The following is a 27,077-nucleotide window of genomic DNA, read 5'->3' on the forward strand; positions in this document are numbered from 1 at the left end:
CTACAGAAGTTCAAGTCCAATGTCAACAAATATCTTTCGTCTTCAACCTCCAACCCAAGCACGGTACTAAGTACTATAGGTTCTAATACCCCTCGTGTTTGGGGTTCACATAAAAAAAAAAAATATATATATATATCCATAGGGATATCCTCTGAACCTACCACAAGGTCACTCAACTCTTCAGATGCCAAAGAAGCAATTGTCAGTTTCCACTGCTACTAGATGACACAGCAAAATTTCAAACATCTCTACACAATAAGCGTGGTAAAATACAGTATTACAACATTTAAATGTTTTATTTCTTAGTACAGCACCATGATAGTATTCAGCTAACTTTTGGAAACTATTTTAAGTTTAAAAGATAATCAAATATAACAGACAAGCCTTAACCCCCCCCCATATAATCCATTAAATACAGGTTTTACTGTAAAAGGAACAGTACGATAAATTATTCAAGAACAGAGCTCAAGATCTGTCAATAAGAAACAAATAGCAGAATAAACAAATGTTCCTAAACTTGCATGACAAATTGAAGAATGTTGTTTGTTAAAGGAAAGAAACATTCCACTTGAATAAGACCAAGAAAATCAAAGGATATCCATATTTGATGGTTTCCCATTCCGTACACTTAAATCAGCTTGCAAACACTGGAATAAAATATATAATGTGTGAAGACAATAAATCATTGGTTGGTCAACTGATTCAGCCATGGAAACTAAGGACACAAAGCATCAGTTCACTATGACTAGAAATTGCATATATTCCATGGTTGGTTTTCTAGATAAAAACCAAGTTCATTAGGAGAAAAATCCATGCAATCCTTAACCAATAATTTCCTCCTATAACACTGTTTACAGGGACAGAAAGGCAGTGGAAAAAATTTCATTAAGCCCAACTTCTGCTTACACAGTCTGGGCAATTCATACTGAATTGCAAATCCTCTGCAGAGGGGATTGCTGTAATGTATTCTTCAGAAGGTATTAAATTAACTTGTGAAATGTTTGCAGACTTTCTGGAACAGGACATGATCTAGCCAAAGAGGATGTCTTTGCATGTGCTAGGTGTAGGGAGTGCCAAGAAATTAAGTGTCAGTTTTAAGAGTAGGTGCCCTTGAAGGAATTAAAATGAGGTCCCATCAAGCTCTCAGCTGCCCAACAATGCCAGAGCTCTCTTTTGCATCAGACAATCTAAGGCAGAATGCTCTGTTCTCATAGGAGCTAGTTAATGACAGTGATTCTATTGCCAGGGAGATGGAAAATATATTGTGCAAAAAGGATAGGTGGAATAGCACCAGGGTATGTCTGCCAGGGGAAAGTTGATGACATTGTAGAGCAGATATCTTTTAAGGGCACAAAAGGTGATATTGTTGTGCACATTGGCACTAATGACATTAAGAGTAGATCTGCAGACTTAAGCAGTTCAATGTTGAAAAAAAAAGTTTCCAGTTAGGGTTAAATTTTTGCCCAGACTCTAGAGGAGGGATTATATGATAAGAGCCTTGTCATTCAATTTGGCCGTAAAGAGATTTTGCAAGGCTCGTGGGGTGGAGTTTCTCAGCATGGTCTGTGCATGTTAACAGGAATGGGATACACTTAAATAGAAAGGGTGTAAAGAATATTTGCTGATGCTATCAAGGCAGTGTTAGGTGGGTCAGAAAATTGCCACATGGGGGGGGAATTCAGACTAATAGTAGCCACAGGAAGATGTGAAAGCAATTCTTGCACTGCTATTAGAATGAGCAGCATCCTGGAAAGCAAGGTGCCAGAGATGCCAAGGGCTGCTGGGAGTCCTCAAGAAACAAGTAAATGTATGGAATATGTTAGGGCAACTAAGTGTATGGACAGGTACACGTATACTTGAATGTACACCAATGCTGAGAGTATAGAGTAAATAAATTTGAGGTGCTGATCAAGACAAAGGCAGATACTGTTGGGATCTCAGAGACTGTGTGACACAGAAGGAATAGAATTTGGGGAGTACAATGTGTACAGAAAGGATGGACAGCATAAAAAGATGAGTTATGTTGTTAGTTAAGAAACTAAATCTAAATAAGTGCATCTAGTTGACATGGGTTGACAGTGTTGAGTCAGTTTGGTGTGACAAGAGCAGTGGGAAATCAAAACAGAGGAGTGTATTATACACTGAGGCCTAATGACTCTGATGAGTACAACAAACAAGCGTACAGAGAAATAGTGGGCCAGTAAATCAGATAGTCTTACAATGGGAGATTAACTTCCTAGATATTCACTGGAGGTCGTGGGTAGGTCACTTGCACACTAGCAAGACCTTTGTGGATTTATTGGATGATTGTTTTTCTACAGCAACATATTCACAAGGCAATCTGAGCAAGTAATATCCAGGAAGGTGACTGGGGAGAGTTTCACCCCCCCCCCGGAAAATAGTAATTTTTATTTTATAAAACACTAATTCAATAAATTTATGTGAAAATAAATCACTAAAATTTAAGATACGAAATTTTCAAAATAATTAACGTGCAATATTTCTGGCTGCAAATTGTAACTAAATGTCACTATTTCAAGTGTTTGCATTTTCATTTTATGGTTTTTCAGGTTCCTTTTATTTTTTTCACACAAAGCATCTGTTAGTGTTTCACACAAACAGTCTACTTGACTAATTCTTTGTACATCACAAACAAGATTGCAGGCTGCAAATAGGTTTGCCTGAATTGGTTCCTGACAATTACAAATCTATTGTAATTGTCAAGTGTCCCATGGCTTTCAGAGGAAGTCTGCAGCCACTAATTCAATCATAAGCAGTTTCACTTTATAGTTTTCACATTCCTATTTTTGTTTTTTTCACAGCAAAGGTCTACTTGTGGCTAATTCTTCCTTTGTATATACTGCAAACGAGGTTTGGTTGCAGCCTACAAACAATACATTTTATAACCTTTTTATTATATATGCATCTGTACTGTAATATTGCACGAAGATAAGCTGAGGGCCTGAATGAGTTATCAGAAAAATTAATAAAATGATTGATAACACATTCAAAGAATAAAATTATTATAATACAGTACTTGCATGTCTGATTATAATTTGCATTTTTTTTTGCAAATTTTAATTGGCAATTTTCATATTAAACTGATTATTGTCAGTAATGTGGTTTTTGTGAATGACTATGTGTTTTGATGTTAAATAATAAAAAATATACGTGTACCCCCAAACGTTTACATTCTTCCCCCAGTGCATGTACCCACAGAGTTTACAATGTGGGCTATTGGTTGCAACACACCCAGATAGTAGGGAATGTATACAGTGGAGCCAGGTACCCCCTCCTCCCTCCAAGTACCATGTCCAAAAAAACAACCTTCAATCACGTTCTGGGGGTATCCAGATCTCATAAGGTCAGCCTTGACCCACTTGATTTCTTCCTCCCTATCCTCCGAGGAAGAGCGGTGCAATCAAGCCATGCTCATTAAAGCCCTAACCACACTCTTCTTATGACCTCCAGTCTGGGCAGAACCAACACATCACAATGAGCAGGGCTTGGTCGCACTGCTCTTCCTGCGAGGATAGGGTGGAATAAATCAAGCGGGTCACGACCGACCTTATGAGATGTGGATACCCCCCGAACGTGATTGTGGACATGGTACTCAAAGGGAGGAGGTACCTGGCTCCACTGCATACATTCCCTACTATCTGGGCGTGTTGCAACCAATAGCCCTCATTTTACGGTCGTACCAATTATGTTGTGTGCAGCTTCCAGGTCGGAAGCTGCACACAGTGATGGCAGCAGATAAAGACCCTGTTGTGGGAGTTGACAACAGTGGGGTTGTCTATAAAATTCAGTGCCCAGATTGTAGAGGGATGTTACATAGGTGAGACTAAGCATAGATTATGCGATAGACTGGGGGAGCATAGTAGGGCACTTAGGTTGGCTAATGTCTCAGGGTCAGACGTGGTAGAACATGCCTGGGAAACTAGGAGCTGTAATTACAGATAAAGTAGATGGTTTCTGGAACCAGAAGTGGCTGGAGAGCCTAAGGATTTATTCCTTGGGTGATCTTAGCTTGAATAGGGATAAGGGTTGTAGGATTAAAGTAATGTTTGAGACCGTTATCCTGGATAGGGATAAATGTTTTAAGGTTGTACAGCCCCATGCCACTTCCAGTGCTAACATATGGGAAACTGAGTATGCACAGGTACCATAGTACATCCTGGGTCTGCTGGGAAGGCTTAGTGCTTTATAATGAGTTGTTGATGCAGCACATCTGCCAAAAGCTTCAGTTTTATAGTAGTTTTAATGATTTTAAACCATACTTTAGAGTCGATTGTGCTTATTTATTTTAATTGTATTTCGTTTATTTTTATAATGATAATTGGTCAGTTGGTGGCATCAATTATGGATGACAGAAATTGCACTACCCCCATTTGACAGTATCAAGAATGTATTGGGAATATGCCATTTCTGGAATAACATATTGTGGACAGCACGCTGTGGGTGAAGAAAGGTGGTGGGTGAACGTGGCCATTGTGCATTGTTTCAGCACACTGGAGAGTGACAGTGGCACAAATCACTGCCAACTTAAACAAGGGAGGTACCAGAAACGTCTCCACAAGACCATGAGGCAATCATTAGCTGCAATAGATTATGGGAGCTGCCAACCCACCAGAATCCCATTGCTAACAATAGTACTCTATGCCTCAACTGGGCAAAAGAACATTGGCCCTGGACTTCAGATGGATCTCCTGGTCCGATGAGTCCCGTTTCCAGTTATTTCAAGGATGGGAGGGTGCATATTTGGTGGAAACTGCACCAAAGCTATGCACCCATCAACAAGGAACTGTTCAGTCAGGTGGACAGTCAATAATAATGGTCTGGGGTATGTTCAACTGGCACACGTTGGTATGTCTACACGAGTCTTTGAATGGTCCAGGTTAAGAGTCCATCCTTGCAGACCATCTGCATCCCTTCATGGTCATGCACCCACAGGGCAATGGACTCTTCCAGCAGGTACACCTCCACACAGAGCCGTGGCAACTAGAATATGGTTCAAAGAGCATTCCACAGATTTTGCCACCATGGAATGGCCTTCCCATTCCTCAGGCATGAACCCCGTGGAAAGGTCCATTCGAGCTTTGGATCCTCCACCTAGAAATGCGACTGAGTTAGGGACAGCAGTGCAGCAAGCATGGATGAAAATACCTGTGGAATGCTTTTGTGAACTAGTGGACTCAATTTCTTGCCATGTTACTGCCTTTATCTAGGCAAAAGGTGGGCTACCCATTACTAGGTAGGTATCCCATGATTTCTGTCTACTCAGTGTATATTATGCTACTCTATTACATCCATTACAAGATGCTACATCTAAAAGAAAGGAATGCTGACAAAAGGAGACTTGTTTCACCAAGAAAATGCTACCACTACCATATTATTCATTAGATATGGCCTCACTGTTTCCTGAACTACTTCACCTGAATGGACAAAAATTCAAAATAAAGATATCAATGACCAAAGCATTTCCAGGCTCAAATCGTTTAAGAATGGGATAAGTGCACTGCAGTATTGCTAGAAAATATGCAGTTCCGAGGAAACTATACTTGAGGGGGGTGGGGGAATACAATGACTAGTGTACTAATGATTCATAGCTAGGCTACAAACTTTTCCATACTCTTGAGTTGTTTTAACTATGATAGCATTAGCTTGCAACCAGTCCAGAAGTTTATCAATCACATTAAATATAATTCATATTTTAACAAAATATTTCCAATAAAAATTTACTTTTCTGTGAGCTGCCAGAGATTGCACCATTCATTAAATGTTCCTGATATTGCTACTTCTTTACCACCTTCTTCCCAAGTAAAGGTAACAGCACAGTTACTAAGTTCATCATTAGCTTCTAGTGTTACCTATTGAAAGACAAATATATATTGTAAACCACTTGAAATAATTTATTATCAACACTTTTGGCAACAGCAAAAAATTATCCTTTGCTAGCTGCATTAACAATAAATTTAATAGTTGAGTTACTGGCTTTGCCAGACCAGACCAGACCATAAGATGCACCCAGATTTTAGCATAATTGGGCAAAAAAAAAAAATTATTTGCATACATTAGAAATACAAATTCACAAGTAAAAAAAAAAGTAATTTTCTTGGTTGGCGCAAGTCTTTCAGCTGCCATTTCCCCCATATTTTTTGGCATAACTGAACACCTTGAAGCCAAAGTGTATGGAAAAGCTAATTTGTATGCACTTCAACCAGAACACAAATTTATAAAATATTAACTCCAATACTGCACAACTCACTTAGATATACTATCAATTACCACAGTTGGCACTTTTTCCCATAGCATAGTTGAAAGCACAAAGCAGCCATAAGCTACCAGAATCTATCCCCTTCCACACACTACTGATCCATACTACCAAATGCTTTTGCTAGCCATGTAAAAGTTGATTACTGTAGATTCTTAGCACTCTTAATAAAAAAAAAATTTAAGCAATTTCACATTTATAAAAAAATTAAGTCAAAGAATAAATGTTCTACAAAGCTGAGGTCAAAAAGAACTCACTATATCACCTTGTATGCATTTAAATTAACACTGAAAAGCAGTAAATGTAAACTGGATTCCTACCACCTTGAAATACAAGTTGTAATTTATTAATACAGAGAAGCTGTCTTTCCTTATGCAGTCACCATACTTGGACACAATATAGCAAGAATTAAGGTAGAACACTACTTTGCATGAATTAGAAATAATTTGAGTGGCAGTTGCCACTTTTTGATATATTCAAAATAATGACCTAAATAAAGATTAGTAAAACCCAAAATAGGAAAGGAAGAGGGAAGAGTAAGGAGAGAATATTACAAGCACTCCGTCTTATGAAAATTTGACATAATGTAAGTTTTTGCTGCCTGGTGCAAACTTAAAAAAGCCATGGAAATGTATTTTGTATTCCATAGGAATAAATGGAGGTATTATGAAAATACAGTAATGCAAACCCAATAATGCATTCCCCCTTTGGTAATTCCTTCCAAGATCTCCAAAGTTGAAATTTTCACTATATAACTAAGCTATTTACCTCTCTAAAAGGTAATTTTTAGAATGGAAATTGCACTACACTTTTATCATTATATGTTCTGTTATAATGAATCAATTTTGAATTCATTTGTGATGTTTTTTGAAAACATTTTTTGGAGGTCACTACCATAAAACAATTTGCACTGTCAGGTTTATTGGGCTTTTCTGTTAGTGCAATCTATTTTAAATGGGTAGTAAGCTATCTTATTGCATTTGTGATAATACTAATACTGGAATTGTGGATTTTTTAGGTATTATGGTGAAATGAGTTTCCCTTCACTGAAAAATCTTCAATCATAAAAAAACAAATAAATTTCCAGAATCTCTTCATTCCTATTTATTTATTACAATGAAGGGAAAGGGACCAATGGAAAGTGCAAGTGCTGGTAGTGCTAGGAAACTAGACAAAATTGATTTAGAAATGATGATTAAGAAGTACGAAGCAGGACAAAGTGTCATCTATTGAACAGAATTAGGTCTCGCTGGTTCAACAGTGAATACTATTTTAAGGGACAGAACATGTATAAAAGAACATGTTAAAGGATCAATGCATTTAAGATTAACAGTGATTGCAAAACAGCATTCAGGTGCTATATTGAAGATGGAAAAGCTATTAATAATATGGATGGAAAATCAGATTCAGAAGCAAGTGCCCATTCAAGCAAAAAAGCAAGTAGTAGCAGCAATAAGTCCAATGGCCATTCAAGCAAAAGCAAGAAGTAGTTACGAAGATATTAAAGAATAAGTACGGCAAACCCCATGCCAAGTTTGTGGCAAGCAATGGGTGGTTTAATAGGTTCAAGCATCCTGCTGGTTTCCAAAATATTAAAATATGCAGTGAAGTCACCAGTGCTGATTCTGCAGGTGCAGAGAAATTGTGATATTGTGGAAAAAACCCTCAATCTCCACAGTCCTCAACTTCTGCAGCAGCATGCTTATCAGCTGGAGAGTTAATTCTGGCAACTGCTCAAAATGTAAAACTTGCTGACACTATGCAAGTCTCCTCTTTTTATAATTTTGAAATGTTTCCTGTGCACGAGATAGAAAAATTGAATAAATAATTCTATTTACATGTTCAAACATTTTTTTTGCTTCAATCAAATTTGAAAGTGCTACATAAGCATTTAGGGAAATTCCAACTTCCGCAGGGTTCCACAGAACCCAACCCTTACGCAAGTTGGGGAGTGGCTGTACTTTAAATTTCAACCAAAAGTTACAGCAATCTTCCTTCCCCTTAACTTTCTTTAGCATTTTTCTATTTCAAGTTTTGCTAATGTAAATATTCAGTTCATTATTTAGCCCATACATCAAAAAAAGTGGCAACTGCTATTTTAATAAATTATTTTTAATTCACACAGTAGTGTTGTACCTATACTATATCATAGTATCTGCATGCAGAGGATTGCCTTTCAAAACTTCTTTATTATACTTAGATATGTGTCCAAGTATGGAATACTCCAAGTGCATTCTCACCATTGCCTTATACAGTGGAATTATGACCTGCTATCTCTAAAAGCAATGTCCCATAAACTCATTCAGTTTCTTCTCTCTGCCAAGGAACTTTCACCTGTATGAATGAAAAGTACCCATTTCATTTGTTAGCAACATCAGCTGGGTTATCCATCACTTTCCCACATTCATTGCATTATGATCCAATCTATTTTCTTCTTTGTATTCACATATGCAAAACCTGTGCCTCTTTGCTCTCTCATACAGTGATTTCTCATTATCAACCATCACCAGCCTAATCCCTTTATGAGGTACTATTAAAAATCAACTTTATTGTAGGCTTCATTATTTGAATGATTCTAGCCTACCCATGCCATCTTTTTCTATTACACTAGCCAGCTCCACATTTATCCATCTCTACACCCTCCTCATGTTATATTCTCTTAATGGTGTTTATTCCTTCTGTGACTATTTCTTTAAAAGGTGTCCATCCCATACTCCCCCTATAATTCTCTCCCTATGCCACCTGTAAGACCAGATTTACAGAAGGCACAGATGCAATATCCCAAGATCTAGAGTCTGGAACAACAATTACTGTTTGTACAAGTCCTCTCATAACCTAATTTTTAAGGTCTCAAAAAATTTTCAGAGTCCAAGACCACTTAAATCCAGTATTGGATGCCTGCCTATTTAAGAGGCTATGCAAGTCAGTTGCTTTTTTCTGAAAAAAATTAAATTCATACCTTGAACCTTAACAACTGCAAGCTCTCCTTATTGTTAAGTGCTGTTAGAGACATTTAACACTAGCTATTACCCTTGGTCCACAATAATTAATATACTTATAAAGGAGGGTTGGGTAACAGCTATGAATAGACAAAAGGATTTAAAGTAATGGTAATAACTGTTATACAGAAAATAACAGTAGCACAGTACCTCCTTAAAACTGATGGCTCAGTGTAATTTCAAACAGAAAATTTCTGAACCACAATGTTCAGAAATTACTTGTTTTACAGAACATTAGAAGACATTGCAACTTCTAAACAATCAACTTTATCTACAAGATTTTGACATAAAAGGTTATTCCAAAGAATAAAGTAGGGAAGATAAATGAAGGAACTAATGTGGAGAGCACTGAAATGAATGGGTTGTAATATGCATTCTAAGATACTTAATGAAATCTGCAAAGGATTATATTGATTAACTTGATCAATTGCTCTTTTAAAGAGATTTTTAAAAAGGTTCCAGAGGCACCAACAAATGAATACAGTAGTCTCAAAGTGTGCAAAGGTTATGTTCATGGTTACCCCCACAAATGAGAATGCAAGTTGGGGTTCCTCACAGAATTTTTTCAACTAGGGCAAAATTAGATTAACTTCTATAAACCATGTAGTTGAATGTACATAAAGCTACAAAGTACAGCTAGATGAGTCTTTTCCTCAAAGTGTGCACCTTTAGGGAAGGCCATGTTTAGGTTAAAGACATCACTGTATGATAGATGAGCAAAAATTTGCTTTCTGCCAGAGAGTGATCAATTTGTTGGAATAAACTACCATCTGGGAGTATGGAGCTGGGCAGGTTTTTTTTTTGCCAATGCTATATAAGCTTGCTTTGTCACTAATATTCTGACATCCAGGCATTGTATGAGAAATTAAGATGCCAAGAATGATTTATAATTTGATATTTATCACATTTGTGCACTTGACAGATCCTCCATTAAAGACTGTTGTACAATTTTTTTTTTTTAAAGTGGCTGGCAGGTTCTCAATGCTGAAACTGACAGAACTGATGCTGGAAAATATTGATGGCATCAATTTCTTTACCTTTAATGGCACCATTAAGTACTAAAAACTTGTCCACACAAAAAAAAAAAGTGTATTGCCAATTGATTTTTGCTACTTTATCATTTAAGAATTTTTCAATGGGAAAAAAAATTGCACCACAGTCATACAGAGCTTCCTCACATGGACAAAAATTTTTACTCTCCATATCCAGAGCATATAAAGACAGATGCTCTGTTGTAAGCCTGGAGAGTTGGTAGCTATGCTTTTTATCAGCATGCCAAAAGATAAAGGAACATTCAAACTTTTCTTTAGAGTTATTCAGTTTTCAGTGATCAACAGAAAAAAGCAAATAACTTAAATAAAATAAGACCTCTGCATCTAAAAAACTAATTTCTTTTGCTTTCTGCATTACTTTTCTTCCAAACTGTTCACTACAAATTACACACACAAACAGCATTGTTATTAGTAGTAATGAACTTTCAATCCTTCCACTGAAATATGCCTTTATTACTTCCCAGTACCATAATATATGGATCAGCTACAAATATTTGCATTGAAGACAACTTAAGATTCTGAGAGTGTAGGACAAAGAAAAGACCCTAGCCAATATTTAAAATTATAACAAAATACTAGTTTACAACTGGGCTGCATGTTGAAATAAAGTAAAGCAGAGTATAATAGTAAAGGCATGAAGACTTAAATGATTACAATTTTCTTTTGATTTTGGTGGAATCACAGATCAAGTATCAAAATGTCATGCAACAGCATAAAAAAATTAATCTGGGAGAATGTAGAGCGAGTCAAGATGAGGGATATGGTAGCAAAAGAAATATCAGTACAAGGGTTAAAAAATCTGAAACAGGATAGGAAGAAAAATATAGAAAAAAAATTTTAATTACACAAGGGCAGAAGCTGCCTAAATACCCTTTTAAGTTTACCAATTCTGATAAGGAATCAGAAAAATATTTTTACTCCATGAGAAATAAAGATATTGCAAAGTGCAAATATGATGCAACATTTAGTCAATAAACTCAGATTTCTATTGAAAAACTACAATTGGAAGATACTCCACACTAGATTAAATTTAGAAGTTAATTAGTTTAAAAAAATTTGTTCTATCTGAACTTTGTACAAATGTTTTGCATACAAACTTTTCATAATTAGTCTTAAAATACTGTTAATTTATGTTGGACTAAACAATTTGCTTATTTTATGAACTGAGACTTGAAAATATATACATAATTGAAATTTATTATGACTACCCTTCTGTTGGTCCAAATTAAATTTAATGTATATAAAAATTTTTTGCTTTACTGCATGTACCTCTTGACACTCATTTCATTCTGAATTTCAATAAAACATTTCAAAGATCTGTGGTTAATGGAATAAAATTCTGTATTACAAACCTCTCAGGGATACACATTTTATTACAATAAAATTTCATTCTAATGGATAAATAATTTTTTCCAAAAGCATTATTTGTTGAAATAAATAATGTTCCACTTTTATAATAAACAGGAGGTAGCAATTTCCACTTCATTTTACCTAAATACTGGCTTTAAAAATCAATAAATAAAATGACAAGTTTACTACAAAAGTAAAAATATTTTGCAAGCATATTTTATTTAGGAAATATGAAGCATTCAGAAATTAGTACAGTTGACAAATTAACAAACATCACTTGTTTTAAGTCCCCCCCACACACATTAATATGAAAATTCTATTTAGTGCAAATTGAACTAACATTTCATTGACTAAAGAAGTTTAATTCAGTTATGGATTATGACACTTCTTTTTTTCAATCACATGAATTACTTATAGCAATGTTTTAGGAGACATTAAATCGTGAAAAACCAAGTACTCTTATTACGGTTTTCCATATCTGCATTTTGTTTCTCAATTTGAGTGCCTCATCTTAAAATAGAAAATTTAAGGCCTATACCCAAACTGCCCTTTTTATTTTGCTAAATATTACCACAAGTACCAATCAACTGCAGGAGCACAAAAACAATCATTTGGAGAGATCAAAATACAGTAGTGGGTGTGAGACATTAAGTTCTTTGCCACATCATTTGAAACTTGATTTCCCCCAAGTGAATGCTCCCATATACAATATGGGCTATAGGAGTTCATGTTATCTGTGGAAAATTTTGAATGGCACCGTGCCCATACCATAAATATAGGATACACTGTGCCATTTGAAATTTTCCAAGAAGTTCCTTTCATTACAAATGAATACATTTTATGCATGGATGGACTTAATTCATTTACTAGACTTTTCCTAAAAGTATTTCATTCAAATGAGACGTGAAGCAGTAATAAGAGAGCATGGTTGGGCCCCTAGTAGCATTTGTTTGTAGAAAAATTGTCATTAAAAATTTTTAATGGAATTCCACTGTATTAGAATTTATTATATATACTACATAATCAAAATATTCAAATATTCCCCTCCACAAATGTTATGTATAATACCAGAAGTTGCCTGTGCATGCCTATTTACTCATAGGCCAATATAAGTCTTTGATCTACTTGCACAGGAAACTTAAAGACAATACTGGTTGTGAGTCTGAACTAAGACTTTCAGTAAGAGATAACAATTAGTTGCCACATCAGCAACCTTTCTGTGCACAGAAAGGAGATGTCTAATCTTCCTAAAAATCCAGTATAGCAGGTGTTATTCGAAAGATAAACCTGTAGGGGATATCTCAATGAAAAAAGAATGAAGCATATCTGACAAACCATGAAGATGATAGCTTGCCCATCACTCATGCTGTTTGTGGAAAAGATCAGAGCAGGGACCACAGGAATAACCAATAATGTCTACCATATGTAGGGAAATGACATGTGCCTTTGGTTCAATGGTAGCTGCACATAAGCCAAATATCACAATCAGTTCAAGTATGTGCCTCAAATAGTCAGCATCCACTCACAGTTCAACTAAAAACTCAGAACCAACTTCTGAATCCTCTTTTATTCCTTTTAGTTTTGTTTTCTGGAATAACCTTCCTTCACGTCTTTCCCAAAATACTACAATCTACAGCAAACAAGTTTTGCTTGCTTTTATGGCACAGCCTCTGTGGCTATAATGTGCCAACAAGTATCTTCCATCTTCTCAGCCTTCAAACCCATACATGGTACTAAATACCACATGTTCTAATACCTTTCATGTTTGTAAAAATGAAACTATCACAATGCAAAATAGCATCTAGAGTAACATCTTTCCTATATTCATTTACTCCAGAATGGTGGCAGACACTACTATGGAGTGATCAAGCTTGCCAACACCATATTTTGTTCTGAATGTAGTGATTGCCCAAGTAGCACTTCTTATGAGTGTAAGATTTTTACTATGAAGGTTGATAGGGACTGTTTCAGACTTGGTCCATTGATGTGTAGTGCCTAATTATTTGATGAATTATGCACTGTGACAATATCAATGCAATAAAATTCCATTTTATACAAGACTGGTTGGCAGACAATGTTGAAAAGTTGGTCTGGCCAACTCAGTGCTGATCATAACCACAATGGGATAAACAGCCTTCTTCCGGAACCAAACTTTTTGGAGGAATTTAAGCAAATTTTAACTGGCAACCAAAAGTTGGTAGAAAGTGTGCCCAGGAGAATTATGGTTGTCAAACAGGACAAAAAAAAAAAAAAAAAAAGCACTACTATATATTAAGTTTTTGAATTAAACACTAATTTATATTACTGCTGATCAAGTAGCATATTTAATAAATATGCTTAATTCTTTGAAGATGAACCTTGATTGAAAAGAGTTTTTCTGCATATCTATCATACTGCACATTCTTCTAACCATAAACAATTTTATCATTTTGCTTACTTACATAAGAATAATTTTTAATACAGAAACTCAATTATCTAATGTAGTTGGGAAATAAGTTTGTCCACATAATCAAAATACTGGATAATCTGCAATGTGAAAAACATTGCAGTGTAAATAAAAAATTGATTATTTACACACATGGTATTCATAAAGTATAGAAAGTAATAAAAATGAACATAAATTTTAAATACTGTATACTTTTTGTAAAATGAAAATACTGGAAACCTCACTAATAACAAAACATTTAAGGAACCTAATTTTTCTCACTTTGTATTATGTTTGTGAAATGTCAAAATTAGCTTTCTAATTTTGTTTTCCACTTTACTCCAAATAAACTTTAATTATTCATTTTACACATTTTTATTTAAAATGTAACATTCATAAAAATAAAACTTAATACCAAAATAATTAATTTAAAACTACACAAATGGAAATTTCAAGTGTAATTGTTAATTAAAAAATTAAGGTTTTTTCTACAAAAGGATTAAGTGTCTTCCATTTAACTTAAAATAGATTCTTTAATTAAAATTGCTTTGCAATTTCTTTGGGAGCTTCACTTCTCCACTGACTTGGAATTTAGGCAAGTATAAGTCATTTTATTTTTGTGTCTGTTGAACAGTGGTAATTTGCTTTTGACACAAACTAAATGTTTATTCTACTAAAAGTCATTCAAAACATGAAAATCTCACTTGGGCAGAACAAATTGATGTTTGACATACGTGTTGTTGAGTGACTCTGGTTTCCACATGCAAGGCTACAAAATAAATGTAGTCACATTCTTGTATTCTCTATTTTGTGGAACTCTCCTGATCCTATGTGGTTTGCTTGGAGTATAAACAGAATTTTTTTTTATTATGCCAATGCCCACAGCTATAGAACGAATTATGCTAATCATGTTTTAGCTCCTTCATATTTCACATGAAATTGATAGATCTGACTACCCCCTCCTGAAATGAGAAAGGGGCCTTGACATCTAGGTACTGCAGTGCAATTGGCATGCTTTGTACTAATGATACTTAAAAATATAGTTATACTATCCACAACACAAAAAAAACCAGAAAAACAGGGACACAGTATTTGTATTAAATAAATTTAATATGAGAATGCCCAATCCTTTTGAAGGGAATGAGATTTTGTATAAGCCAATATTGTATTATTAACAAGGTTTTCCTACAATGAAATTTGCCTTCCCTCCCCTTGGTTTCCTTTCCTACAAAAAAAAAAAGTAATTTATATTTCAAAGCATTATCCTATTATCAGAAGCAAGATTTTGTTCCATGTAGTCAATCATACTCATTAAAGTTGATACTTTAGCACCCTTTTCATGTTTACTGATCTGAAGTTTTTGTTCATAGAAGAACCCTTTTCTTTTTTAAGATGACATATACACAGATGAGAAAGAGAGAGCGAGGGAGATAAAATTAATCACAGTTGGGGGTGAAGATCTGAGAAACATTACAAGATGTAAACAAATCTGTAACAAATTCACACATCTTTGTTATTCAATGTAAGACTTCTACAGGCTCAGTGACCCTAGTTAATCTGCCTGCAGATAATCAAGAATCTATTGTACATATTTAAAAAAGTGATTACTATTAAGTCAGATTTCGATTAAATTTGTAACAGCCTTAAAATGATGCAAACAACCATAAAAATCAGTTCATGTAGTGAACATGTTGCAGTCAGACATGTTAAAGTTGATAGACACCTTTCACATTTGCAAATGCAGCTAAAAAAAATTAAAGTGAATAAGTGCAAAATTAAGTCCATTAAAGAGACTGCATAACAAATATGATAAAGGATGACAAGTTTGAATAAAAACTTCAGTTTCTGAAATTTAAGTACCGCTCCTCCCTCCTTCGTATACACCTTTATCTCTAGAATTTTATGGTGGAGTACTGAAATCACACACACTGATTAGAATACTTCCCAAAGGTGAGGAAAAATAAAGTGTCATGGTACTACTCAAGATGGTTATACTGCATGGTCAAAAACTCCACAACTGCCATTACATAAGGTACACTTCATCTGCTTTACAATGTAAAAAAGCAGTGTCAACATTAAATAGGGCCCAAGGAAATGTTATAGCAAAATGTGAAACGAGGACCAGTTATTTATTTGCTACCACGTACTTTAAGTCCTCATCTATGATAAGGCATACAAGTTGTGTAAAAAATTAATTCCTATATAGGTTTCATAATGATTTCAAATACAATTTTAAGTATTGATTTTTATTAAAAATTACCGAAATATTATATATATATATATATATATATATATATATATATATATAGATGTGAACATATACAGCTTTTATTTATTCATTTTTTTTAATATCAGCCAAGTGACTGCATTACTCTTAGTATTATAAGCATGTAACTGACAGGCACCTCCGTAGCCAGGTGGACAGGAGCAGCAGTGCGTAGCACATGCTTCTTGATTAGACCGGGGTTCGAGCCCATCACCACCAAATACGGAGGATGCGGAAAGGTCAGGGAATGACCACCGCATATCCCAGGAGCAATATGGCCTTAGTTGCTAATGCTCCTAAAAACCAAAACAACATGTAATTGACAACCTTTTAAAATTCTGTTAAGGTTATCCTTAGAATGTATTCTATAAATTAGAGGGAGAGAAAAAAAAAAAAAAAAAACACACTGGGTAACTTATATAATGAAATCTTACTGTCTGTAAAGGTATTGACTTCCAATATTAAAAGAATGGTAGTACAAATCAACAAGATATTGTTAATTCACATGAAGTGGCTATCACAATGGAGAAGTTGCAACCATCAACTGAAAAATCAATGAACTTTCAAAAGTTGTATGGGTATAGACTGACAGACTCTACAGGTTTTATACCAAGTACAGGGACTCCCCGACTTATGGAAATTTGACTTTAAGGTTTTTGCCAGCTGGGGCAAACTTAAATAGTAGAAACTTATTTTCCATTCCGTAGGAATAAATGGGAGGTATTGTGAAAATATAACATAAACCAAATATTTTTTTTTTTTAATTCGTTCCAAGTTCTTGGAAGTTGAAAATTTCACTATACTATATCACTAAGCTATTTATCTCTCTAAAAGAGGGTTTCTTAACCAGGGGTCCATGGAAGGATTTTAGGGGATCTGTGAGCTTGGATGGGAAAAAAATCAACTCATTAATTTCCTTCACTTATGAAGGTATGTAATAAATTACAATTGTATTAGCTGTATCTGTAGTCATCAATAGAAATAACAGATATTTTTCATATCATATTATAGTTATTGCATATCTCAAAAAATCTTACGCTCATCGTTATTTTGAAATTACGCAGTTATTAGACCTGCCACTAGATTGCACTTGATCGCAGTCCTGCTGTGGACAGACTATCGTGCGATACAGTTGGCAAACTATCTGAGGAAATCAGCGCCTAGTAGGCCACTTTTAACATGAATAGACATGCTGACTATGAGTGTAAACCAGGTATGTTCAAACACGTCTTACAGTTTAGATAAGAGTTGAAGTGTGTAATTTAACCTTTTCACTGCTATGTGCGTGTATACCGGTCCAACGGGGGAGGCCCCTACAGTGCTACAAGCGTGTATGCATGCCCACCATGTGGCTGTCGATGCATACAGTCTTTGTATACATTTCTTAGTAGCTAATATTGCATTAATTATGTTTACATTAATTAACATTTGTTACAGACCAAATTTAAGTTGAAATGTTGAAGAAAAGGAAGTATGATGAAAGCTATGTATTATTAGGTTTTACTTGCATTAATGAACTTGACGGGACTCAAATACTGCAATGTTTTTTGTGCAGAAAAATTCTTGCAAACGGAAGTATGAAAGCCAGCAAAACTGAAAGACCATCTCAAGTCTGTCCATGCTGAAAATGCATCTAAAGATGCTGGTTTTTTTGTGCAAAAAAAAAAAATCTCAATTTGAAAAAGCAGGGGCACTTCCAAAACTTGGATTTGCCATTTCACAAAAACCTTTTCTTGAAGCATCCTATAAAGTTGCTTACCAGATTGCCAAGCAAAAGAAGTCCCAAACTATTGGAGAGACTTTAGTAAAGCCATGTGCACTGGAAATGGTCAAACTGGAACAGAGGAAAAAAAACTGGAAGCTGTTCCCTTGTAAAATGATGTAATACATTCTAGAATAATTGATATAGCTTTTAATATTTTGAAGCAGGTCATCGAGGAAATGGCAGCTTCGCCATTTCCCTTCAGTATGCAATTGGATGAAACTACAGATATCTCTCAATGTAGCCAGCTCCTTGTTGTTGTTCTTTATGTGCATGCTGACACCATCAAAGAAGAATTCTTATTTTGTAGTCTCTTTCAGAAACTACAAAGGCCATCAACGTTTTTGAAATGGTAAAGATTTTTTTTATAAACGAAACTTTGAATGGAAAAAAAAAACTTCATTCTCTTTGCACCGATGGAGCTCCTGCAATGCTTGGTAATACTTCTGGTTTTGCTACTTTAGTGAAAAAAAAGCTCCTCAAGTCGTCGTCACGCATTGCTTTTTACACAGACATGCACTGGCAACAAAGACTCTTCCAACAACCCTGAAAGAAGTATTGTCAACAGCCATAAAAGTTATCAACTTTATCAAAATAAGTTCTCAGAATCATTGTATTTTTAAGAGATTTTGTCAAGAAATGGGAGCAGAATATGAAGTGCTTCTCTACCACACAGAAGTGTGCTGGCTTTCAAGAGGACAAGTCTTGAAGCACTTGTTCAAACTAAGGGCAGAAGTTTCACTTTTTCTGGAAGAAAGAAAACCCACTCTTGGAACATTTTGAAAGGAAGGATTTTATCCATGGGTTGGCTTACCTGGCAGATATTTTTCACCATATGAATGAGATAAATCTTTCCATTCAAGGTAATGAAGTCACCATTATGGATGCAACTGAAATATTACAAGCTTTCTTGGCTAAGTTATCAATATGGAAGAAGAGAGTAGAGACCAACATTCTGGCAAACTTTCCACTGTTGCAGAAAGTGCTTTACCAAGATGTAGTTGAAATGCAAACTTCTCTCTCAATTTTTTTGAAAAGAGATATCTGCGAACACTTGGAAACATTACAGAACTCTTTTAAAAGTTACTTCTATCTTGATGGCTTGAAAATTGAACTATGGATCCGAAATCCTTTTCTTTCTGATATAAACTGTATCGAAGATGTTGACCTAACCAAAGATGAACTCATTGATCTTAGGTAAAAAAAAAAAAAAAACTTACGATTGGAGTTGAGAATTAGCATTAGTAGAGGCATATGATGCAAGAAAGCAAGCTTATGCAGCATCAGCAAAAAAAAAAAATAAACCTTCCACTTCACCCTTCTGTTTGTTCAAAATACCTGTCCAGCTGAGCCTTAAAGTTATTTAGGCTATCAACTTCCCCAACAAGGGATGGAAGTCTGTTCCACCATCCAACTACCCGCTGGCTAAAGGCAAATTTCCACACATCTGTCTTTCCTCAATTTGAATTTATGCCCTCTCAGGTGATTATTCTGAGCAAGAGGCAGAATCTCATCAGAATTGAGCATGCTCAACCCATTCAAGGCTTTGTACACCTCTATCGGATCACCTTGCCGGTGCCTAGTCTCCAGACACTAATTTGCAAAATTTAAGCCTTTCTTCGTAAGAGCAACCCTTCGTTCTGTTCACTAACCTTGTTGCCCTTCTCTGTACTCGTTCCAGCAGCTCTACATCCTTCTTGAAATGAGGCCTCCAGACCTGTATACAGTACTCAAGGTGTGGCCTGACCATTGCCTTATACAAGGGAATAATCACCTCCCTATCCCTGCTAGAAAAATTCCTGTATATTGTTGATAAGACACCATGGGCTACTCTTGCAGCCCATCTGCACTACCACAGAGTTAATACATTGCTCTGGGGTTGCTGTTTCCCCATATGTAGTACTTTACATTTGTCAATGTAAAACTTCATTTGCCACCTCTCAGCCCATCTGCTCAACCTTTCCAGATCCTGTTGCAGCAGAGCATCATTAACAACCCTGCCAACCTTTGTATCGTCTGCAAACTTGAACATTAAGCTTGATATACCATCAATATTATTTATAAATACAGAAAACAATGGACCCAACACTGAACCCTGAGGGACTCTACTAATAACATTAGTCCACAATGAGCAGTGTCCATTAATTACCACTCAACCATCCCTTTATCCATAGCAACAATTTGCCACCAATGCCACACTGCTCCAATTTGTGCAGCAGTATTCCGTGCGCAACAGTATCACAAGCCTTTCTAAGATCCAAATATATAATATCAAAGTTATTCCCTGCATCCAATTCTTTTGTGACTACATCAAAGTATCCAATCAAACTGGTCAGGCAAGACCTTCCCTTAACAAAACCATGCTGTGTCTGAGCTATAACTGAATTCTTGTCAAGATGATCCTGCAGTGCTTTCATTAAATTTTCCTGGAACAGAAGTTAAACTCACAGGTCTATAATTACCTGTGTCAGCCTTTGATCCTCCTTTATGAATTGGAGTTACATTTGCACATCTCCAGTCTGTGGGTACCTCCCCTGAGTCCAAGGAAGCTCTCATAATTATGGCTAACAGATTGCTTACTTCCTTTGCTGCCTCCTTTAATATAACTGGATAGATCCCATCCACCCCAGGTACCTTTCTTGTATTTATCTTCAAAAATTTCTCCTCCACTTGACTCTCAATTATTACAATATCATCTACCTCACTGCCAGTGTATACTTCATCTATGGCATTCCTCTTCCTGAATAATTCCTCATGTGTGAATGTAGATGCAAAATATTGATTTAGTTTGTTAGCTACCTGAGCAGGATCATGAACAGTTGAACCAATCTGATTCATCCCCTTCCTTCTAGAGTTTACATAAGTAAAGAACTCTTTGCTGTTTACCTGTGAAAGAAAGTTTGCTGTTTAGGTGAAAGAAAGTTACCAAAGATTTCTCATAATCTGCCTTTGCCTGCCTAACCTCCTTTGTAACTTGGTTACAGATCAAGTTGTATCTATCATAGGCTTCTGTGTCACATGTTAATTTATAGGTATCCCATGCATTTTTCTTCTCTGTGAGATGTCTCATTAGTTCATCTGACATCCATTTAGGCCTAAACCTTGAACAATATTTCTTAGTTGGTATGTAAAGCCTAGTAGCTTCCAAGATAAGCTCTTTGAATGCTTCCCATTTTGAGTTTGCTGTTGGTAACATGAGTTGGTCCCACTGTATAGAATTTAAAGTCTCAGACCATCGTAGTTGCCTTTACAAAAGCAATAACCCTTCCCTTTTCCCCTGATGGTAGTTACCTCCTTGAGTAAATCCCACTTCAGCACACTGTGCTCACTGCCACCTAGTGGCTCCTGTATCTGCAGATTCTTAATGCATGAATAATCATTACTGATAATCAAATCAAGAGTATTGCTCCCTCTAGTTGCCTCCCAAACATGCTGATTTAGAAAACAATCATTCAATAAATCCACAAAAGCCTTGCTAGTGTATGAGTCACCAACCCACAAATTCCAGTCAATATCTGGGAAATTAAAATCTCCATTATAAGATTCTCTGATTTACTGGCCCACTATTGCCTTGTACAGTTTATTATACTCATCAGTCATTAGGCCTATAGCACACTCCTACTCAATTTTGATCTCCCAATGCTTATGTTACACCAAACTGCCTCAACAGTGCACTGTCCAGTGATTTCAACTGGCTTCACTTCCTTGGATTTTGTGTTTAACTAATAGCATAACCCCTCCTCCCTTCCTATCCTGTCTATTCTTTCTGTAGACATTGTACTCTCCAAATTGCAGTTCTGTATTACTTATATCTGTGTGACACCACGTCTCGGATATCCCAACAATATCCACCTTTGATGCTTTGAGCAATACCTCAAATTCATTTACCAAATTCCTAGCATTGGTGTACACACAAGTATACATGCACCTGTTCTTAGGTACCCTAACACAACCCATGTGTTTACTTGTACCCCAATGACTCCATGCAGACTGAAATATCCTGCATCTTATTTTCCAAGCTGCTGCTCATTCCAATAGAAGCAGTGCAAGAATCACTTCCATCTCTGCCAGTGGCTACTGTTAATCTATTAGTTGTATCCCCAATCTAGCAGTTTTCCGACCCACCTAATACTGCCTCGATAGCATCAGCAAACATTCTTGAACCCTTTCTATTTAAGGGTATCCCATCCCTGTAGAAGCAGTCTCTCCTGTTAACAAGTACAGACCAGGCTGTAAAAATTCTACCCCTCAAAAAGCCTTGGAGAATTCTAGTGTTCCCTGAGAGAAGGCTATCCTCGTCTTGTAAAGTGAGCTATGGAAGCTTTGATACCATTTGCAACAATATATCTGTGCGAATCGGGATTTTCAGCACTTGTAATAATGAAAACAAAAAAATTGAAATCTATTAGATGTCCAATATGACATGCGTGTTGCCTTGTCAAATACCACACCACAGTTTAATGTTCCTATTCAAGATAAAAACAGTCTTCACACTAATATGTACTTAAAAAATAAAATTTAAGTTCAACTTTCCTATATTTTAAGTGTATTGTATTATTATTCAATGTGTTAAGAAACCATTACTGTATGTTTTTTTAATTTTGGTAACTATTTCATTAAACTGGTTTTTTGTAATTTTATTTTATGCGTTTAAAAACATTATTCTGAGAAGGGTCCGTGGCATTCACCTGACTGGCAAAGGGGTCCGTGGAACTAAGGTTAAGAACCCCTGCTCTAAAATGGAAATTGCACTACCCTTTCATCTTTATGTTCCCATTATAAGAATTTTGAATACCTTTGTGATATTTTCCTAAATCTCATTCCTGGAGGTCATAACTACAAAACAATTGCACTTTCTGGTTTATTGCATTTTCTGTTAGTGCATCTGATTATAAACGGGCAGTAAACTATCGTATTGCAATAATACCGATAACTGCAATTGTGTGGGTTTTTATGCTATTATGGTTAATTGTGTTCCCTTCACTGAAATCTTCATATAAAAAAAATTCAAATTTCTCTTCATTCCTGTTTACATATTACAATGATGAAAGGAAAGCAACTAACAAGAAGTGCAAGTGGTGGTAGTGCCAAGAAACAAAACGAAATTGATTTAGAAATAAAGATGAAAATGATTAAGTACAAAGGACAAAGTTTGTCATCTATTGCAAGGGAATTAGGTCTTATTGCTTCAATGGTGAATATTTTAGTGTCTATAAAAGAACATGTCAAAGGATCAATGCACTTAAGATTTACAGTGATCACACAACAGCATTCAGGTGTGATATCGAAGATGGAACAGCTGTTAATAATATGGATGGAAAATCAGATTCAGAAGTGATTGCCAGTGTCAGTGACTACCAATAGGTTCAAGTATTGCACTGGTTTCCACAACGTTAAAGTATACGGTGAAGTCTCCAGTGCCAATTCTGCAGCTGCAGAGAAATTGTGATGTGTTGGAAAAAATTGAAGGTGCTGCAAATTTTTAACATTGACAAGACTGCTCTGTATTGGAAACAAATGCTAAATCTAGAAATCCTCGTGCATTTAAGAGCATCAAATACCACCCTAACCATGCATTTCCAATCAAACTAGAGTCTCTGTCTCTTGAAAAATATTGTAAAGACAACAATGTTCCTTTCAAGATTTTGCTTCTATTAGATAATGCTCCTGGACATCCTACACATCTAGATGATTTTAATTCAAACAAGAGTCATTTCTACCACCAAACGTGACTTCACTCGCCCAACTTATGGATCAGGGTGTTATTTCAAATTTAAAAGCATGCTATTTATGCACAAAATTTGCTCAGGCATTGTCTGCAGTAGACAATGAGAAAAATTTTACATTAAGAGACTTTTGGAAATCTTACATTCACCATGCCACCTTAAACATTAAGGCCTGGGCAGAAATTACTAAAAGTTGTTTAAATGGTGTTTGCAGAAAATATGCCCACTACACATAAAAGACTTAAGGATTTGAAAAAGACGAATCATATGAAAAGGTTACAGATATGACTGTAAAGGTTGCAGAGCTATTTCAGTTGGAGGTTGATGCCAAAGATGTGGAAGAGTTAGAGAAAGAAGGAATTATTTAGCTTATTGACTTACAGGCAGCAACAGTAAAAGAAGAAAATGCCGACAAAGCTCAAGATGAACCAAATGAAGAGCAGAGACACTTCATCAGCAGAGAGATGGCAATGGCAAAGTTCGAGATGATGAATCCTGACAGTGAAAGATTCTTAAGTTAACAGAGGGGTGAATGATATACTTGCTACAAAGAAATCTACAATCAAAAGAAGTCACCATCCAGTCATCTATTAATATATCTTCTTTCATAAGATTGAGCGGCCAACCTCTTCTAAATCTCCACAGCGGCATACCTATCAGCTGAAGACAGATTCTGGCAATGATGCTCAAGGGGTAAGACTTACTGACGTTATGCCTGTCTTGTCTCTTTTTTGTAATTTTATCATTTTTAAATTGCACGCTTTTGTAAATTTTTCCTGTGCACAAGATAAAAAATTGAATAAATAATTCTATTTACATGTTCGAAAATTTCTTTTTTGCTTCGATCAATTCAGCGAGCACAGTTGCGAGTGCTGCACAAGCATGGGAGAAATTCGAACTTATGTAAAATCCAATTTACGTAGCATTCTATGGAACAACCCTTATACAAGTCTGGGAGTTCCTATATAGCACAAAACACAAAGGCTAATAGCCATTTAATGAGGAAGGGGGAAAAAAAAAAAAAAATCTTACCTCACTTGCAACCAACTCACAATCTGACATTTTCCTGCAGGAATACTCTGGGGCAAATTCAACAAGGTCTTTTTCCTTTATAAGACTATGCTGTGCACTGTTAGAGGTTATATTTTCAGTACTTTCACATAAAAGTAATTCTTTGCTTTCTTCATTCACAGTCTCTATTAGGATACTAGAGTCTTCTTCACTGGTGGTCACATTGCTTCCATAAATTTTATCTGAACATTCTCCCTCATTTCCTTCAGCAATTGTTGGGATACTACAGAAGGCATCATTTATGATGTTTACCTCTACAAATTTTCTGTCCAAACTATCAGCTTCTAGCAATTCTTCAACTAGAGAATCTGAAGAAATGGCATTATTTTGTTCATCAAGAGCCATTTCCACATTATCAGTTTCATTTTTTTTCTCTTCAGAGGATGAAAATTCATTGTCAAGATCACTGATCAACCTGTTACAATTTTTATTCTCAAAACTTGTACAACATGAATCTAATTCTATTATATTAGAGTCCTCTTTGGTGTTTAAGACTTGTTTGTCAGTTTTAAATATAGGATCTTCAATTGTTAATTTTAGATCTGATGAAGTCACATAATCTATGCTTACATGCTCCTCAGCTACAGTATCTTGCTCCAAATCATTTTCAATTATGGGCAAAGTCTCCAAACTTTCTAAGGTTCTATCATCAAAAGGAAAGGTCTCAGAAATACATCTATTTGTAAATTCATCATTAATTTGTTCATTTTCAAAGCTGGTAGCTATTTCTAAGTGATCTCCACACATTGAAAGCATTTTAGGATCAAGCTCAACATCCATTAATACATGAGAATTACAACATTCAAATACTTTGCTGTCTTGTTCTGTTTTATTTGTTTCTTCATATACATGCTCCTTTTCAAGACTAAGAGGTACATCTTTGTGATCAGCAATCATACTGAGCATTTTAGGATCATTAAGATCCTGTTTCATTAGACTGGAATTAGAATCTGTTTTAGTTTGTTCCAAACACGGCAATAACTTTAGAAGTTCCACATTCTCATTATTTCTTCCATATTCAATCAGGGTTTTGCCTGTTTCATTCATATTTGTTTCTTCTTCAAGCAATGGAGTGATTTTGGTTTCAAAGTCATTTGCACTTTGGGTTGCAACATCAAGATTTGGACATTCCTCGTGAGATTCAGTGCCATCTTTTGCCTTGAGCTCGCATATTTCAAGGTCTGCTACATTTTCTTCACAAATTTTTGATGTTCTGATTTCAAAGTCATCTTCATTTGCAGCTTTCTCCTCATTATCTATAGTGAGACTCTCCATATTAGTTTGCTTAACTGGAGACAAGTTCAGGAGTTCAGAAAACTCACTCTGGTCTTCAACATATATAGTATCTCTTTCATTTTGTAGAGATAGTGGTTCAACTTCCACTTCTTGGTTTACACTATTAGAATCTTCTCTCTGCTCAGAGTCTTGAATTTCTGAATCTAACACCTGTAAATTATCGTTTATTTCTTTTTCTTTTGATATGCATAGAACTTCAGCTTCCTGTTCTTCAGAAACTGGAACTTCTTCCTGCAAATTTGAGGCATCTTCACTATTTACAATTATAGTTTTCTGAAAAAAAATATCCCCACATTTTTCCTCATATTGCATTGCTTCACTTTCTACTATTTCATGAATTAAATCTGTGGTATTAGTTTCTAATTTTACTGAAGTAGAAGTCTTTTCTTTTGATTCTTTGAGATCAGGAAACTCAGACTGAATTTCTATATCATCTGTTTTTATATCTAGGATTTCCTGCTTGGGCTGTTCATATACCAATGGTTTTTGATTACTTTCTAATTCCTTTTCTTGAACTTGCATAGCAGCTTCTAAACATGGCCCTTGAAATTTTTCAGTGTTTACTATGGGCAACAGGCTTTCAACCTCTTCTCTCTCTTTAAGCTGCAGAGAATCTTCAGATGAATTTTCAAATCCCTTTTTTCCCAAATCCTCTAATTCAGCTGCTAAACTCTGCTCTCTACAAAAATCTTCAATAGTGCCATTCAAATCTGTGGACTCAAGTAAACCCACTTTATCTAATTCATTCTTTGCAGCACTGTTATAGCAAATATCTGACCTTGTTTGTTCATTAAATTCTTCAGTTTCAAGTCTTATTTCTTGGTAAGACTGTGCATTTTCATGTTTCTCCTCTAAT

At 35.5% G+C, this 27,077-nt stretch overlaps 1 protein-coding gene across 1 annotated transcript in view; it reads right to left on the bottom strand.

Moving 5' to 3' along the window:
• LOC150084786 (uncharacterized) overlaps positions 1–25,296 on the bottom strand; it is a 35,745-nt gene extending 10,449 nt beyond the window's left edge. The window contains exons 1-2 of the mRNA XM_090375547.1: positions 24,887–25,296; positions 5,743–5,870 (exon numbers count right to left, since the gene is read on the bottom strand). Coding sequence (XP_090231673.1) covers positions 5,743–5,870; positions 24,887–25,270 — 512 coding nt within the window. The 5' untranslated portion in view covers positions 25,271–25,296. The remainder of the gene's footprint in view (positions 1–5,742; positions 5,871–24,886) is intronic.
• Between the last annotated feature and the right edge of the window lie 1,781 nt (positions 25,297–27,077).

The sequence above is a fragment of the Mastigoproctus giganteus genome, chromosome 6 (genome assembly GCF_048544385.1).
Source record: "Mastigoproctus giganteus isolate SK-2022 chromosome 6, ASM4854438v1, whole genome shotgun sequence".
Taxonomy (NCBI): Eukaryota; Metazoa; Arthropoda; class Arachnida; order Uropygi; family Thelyphonidae; genus Mastigoproctus; species Mastigoproctus giganteus.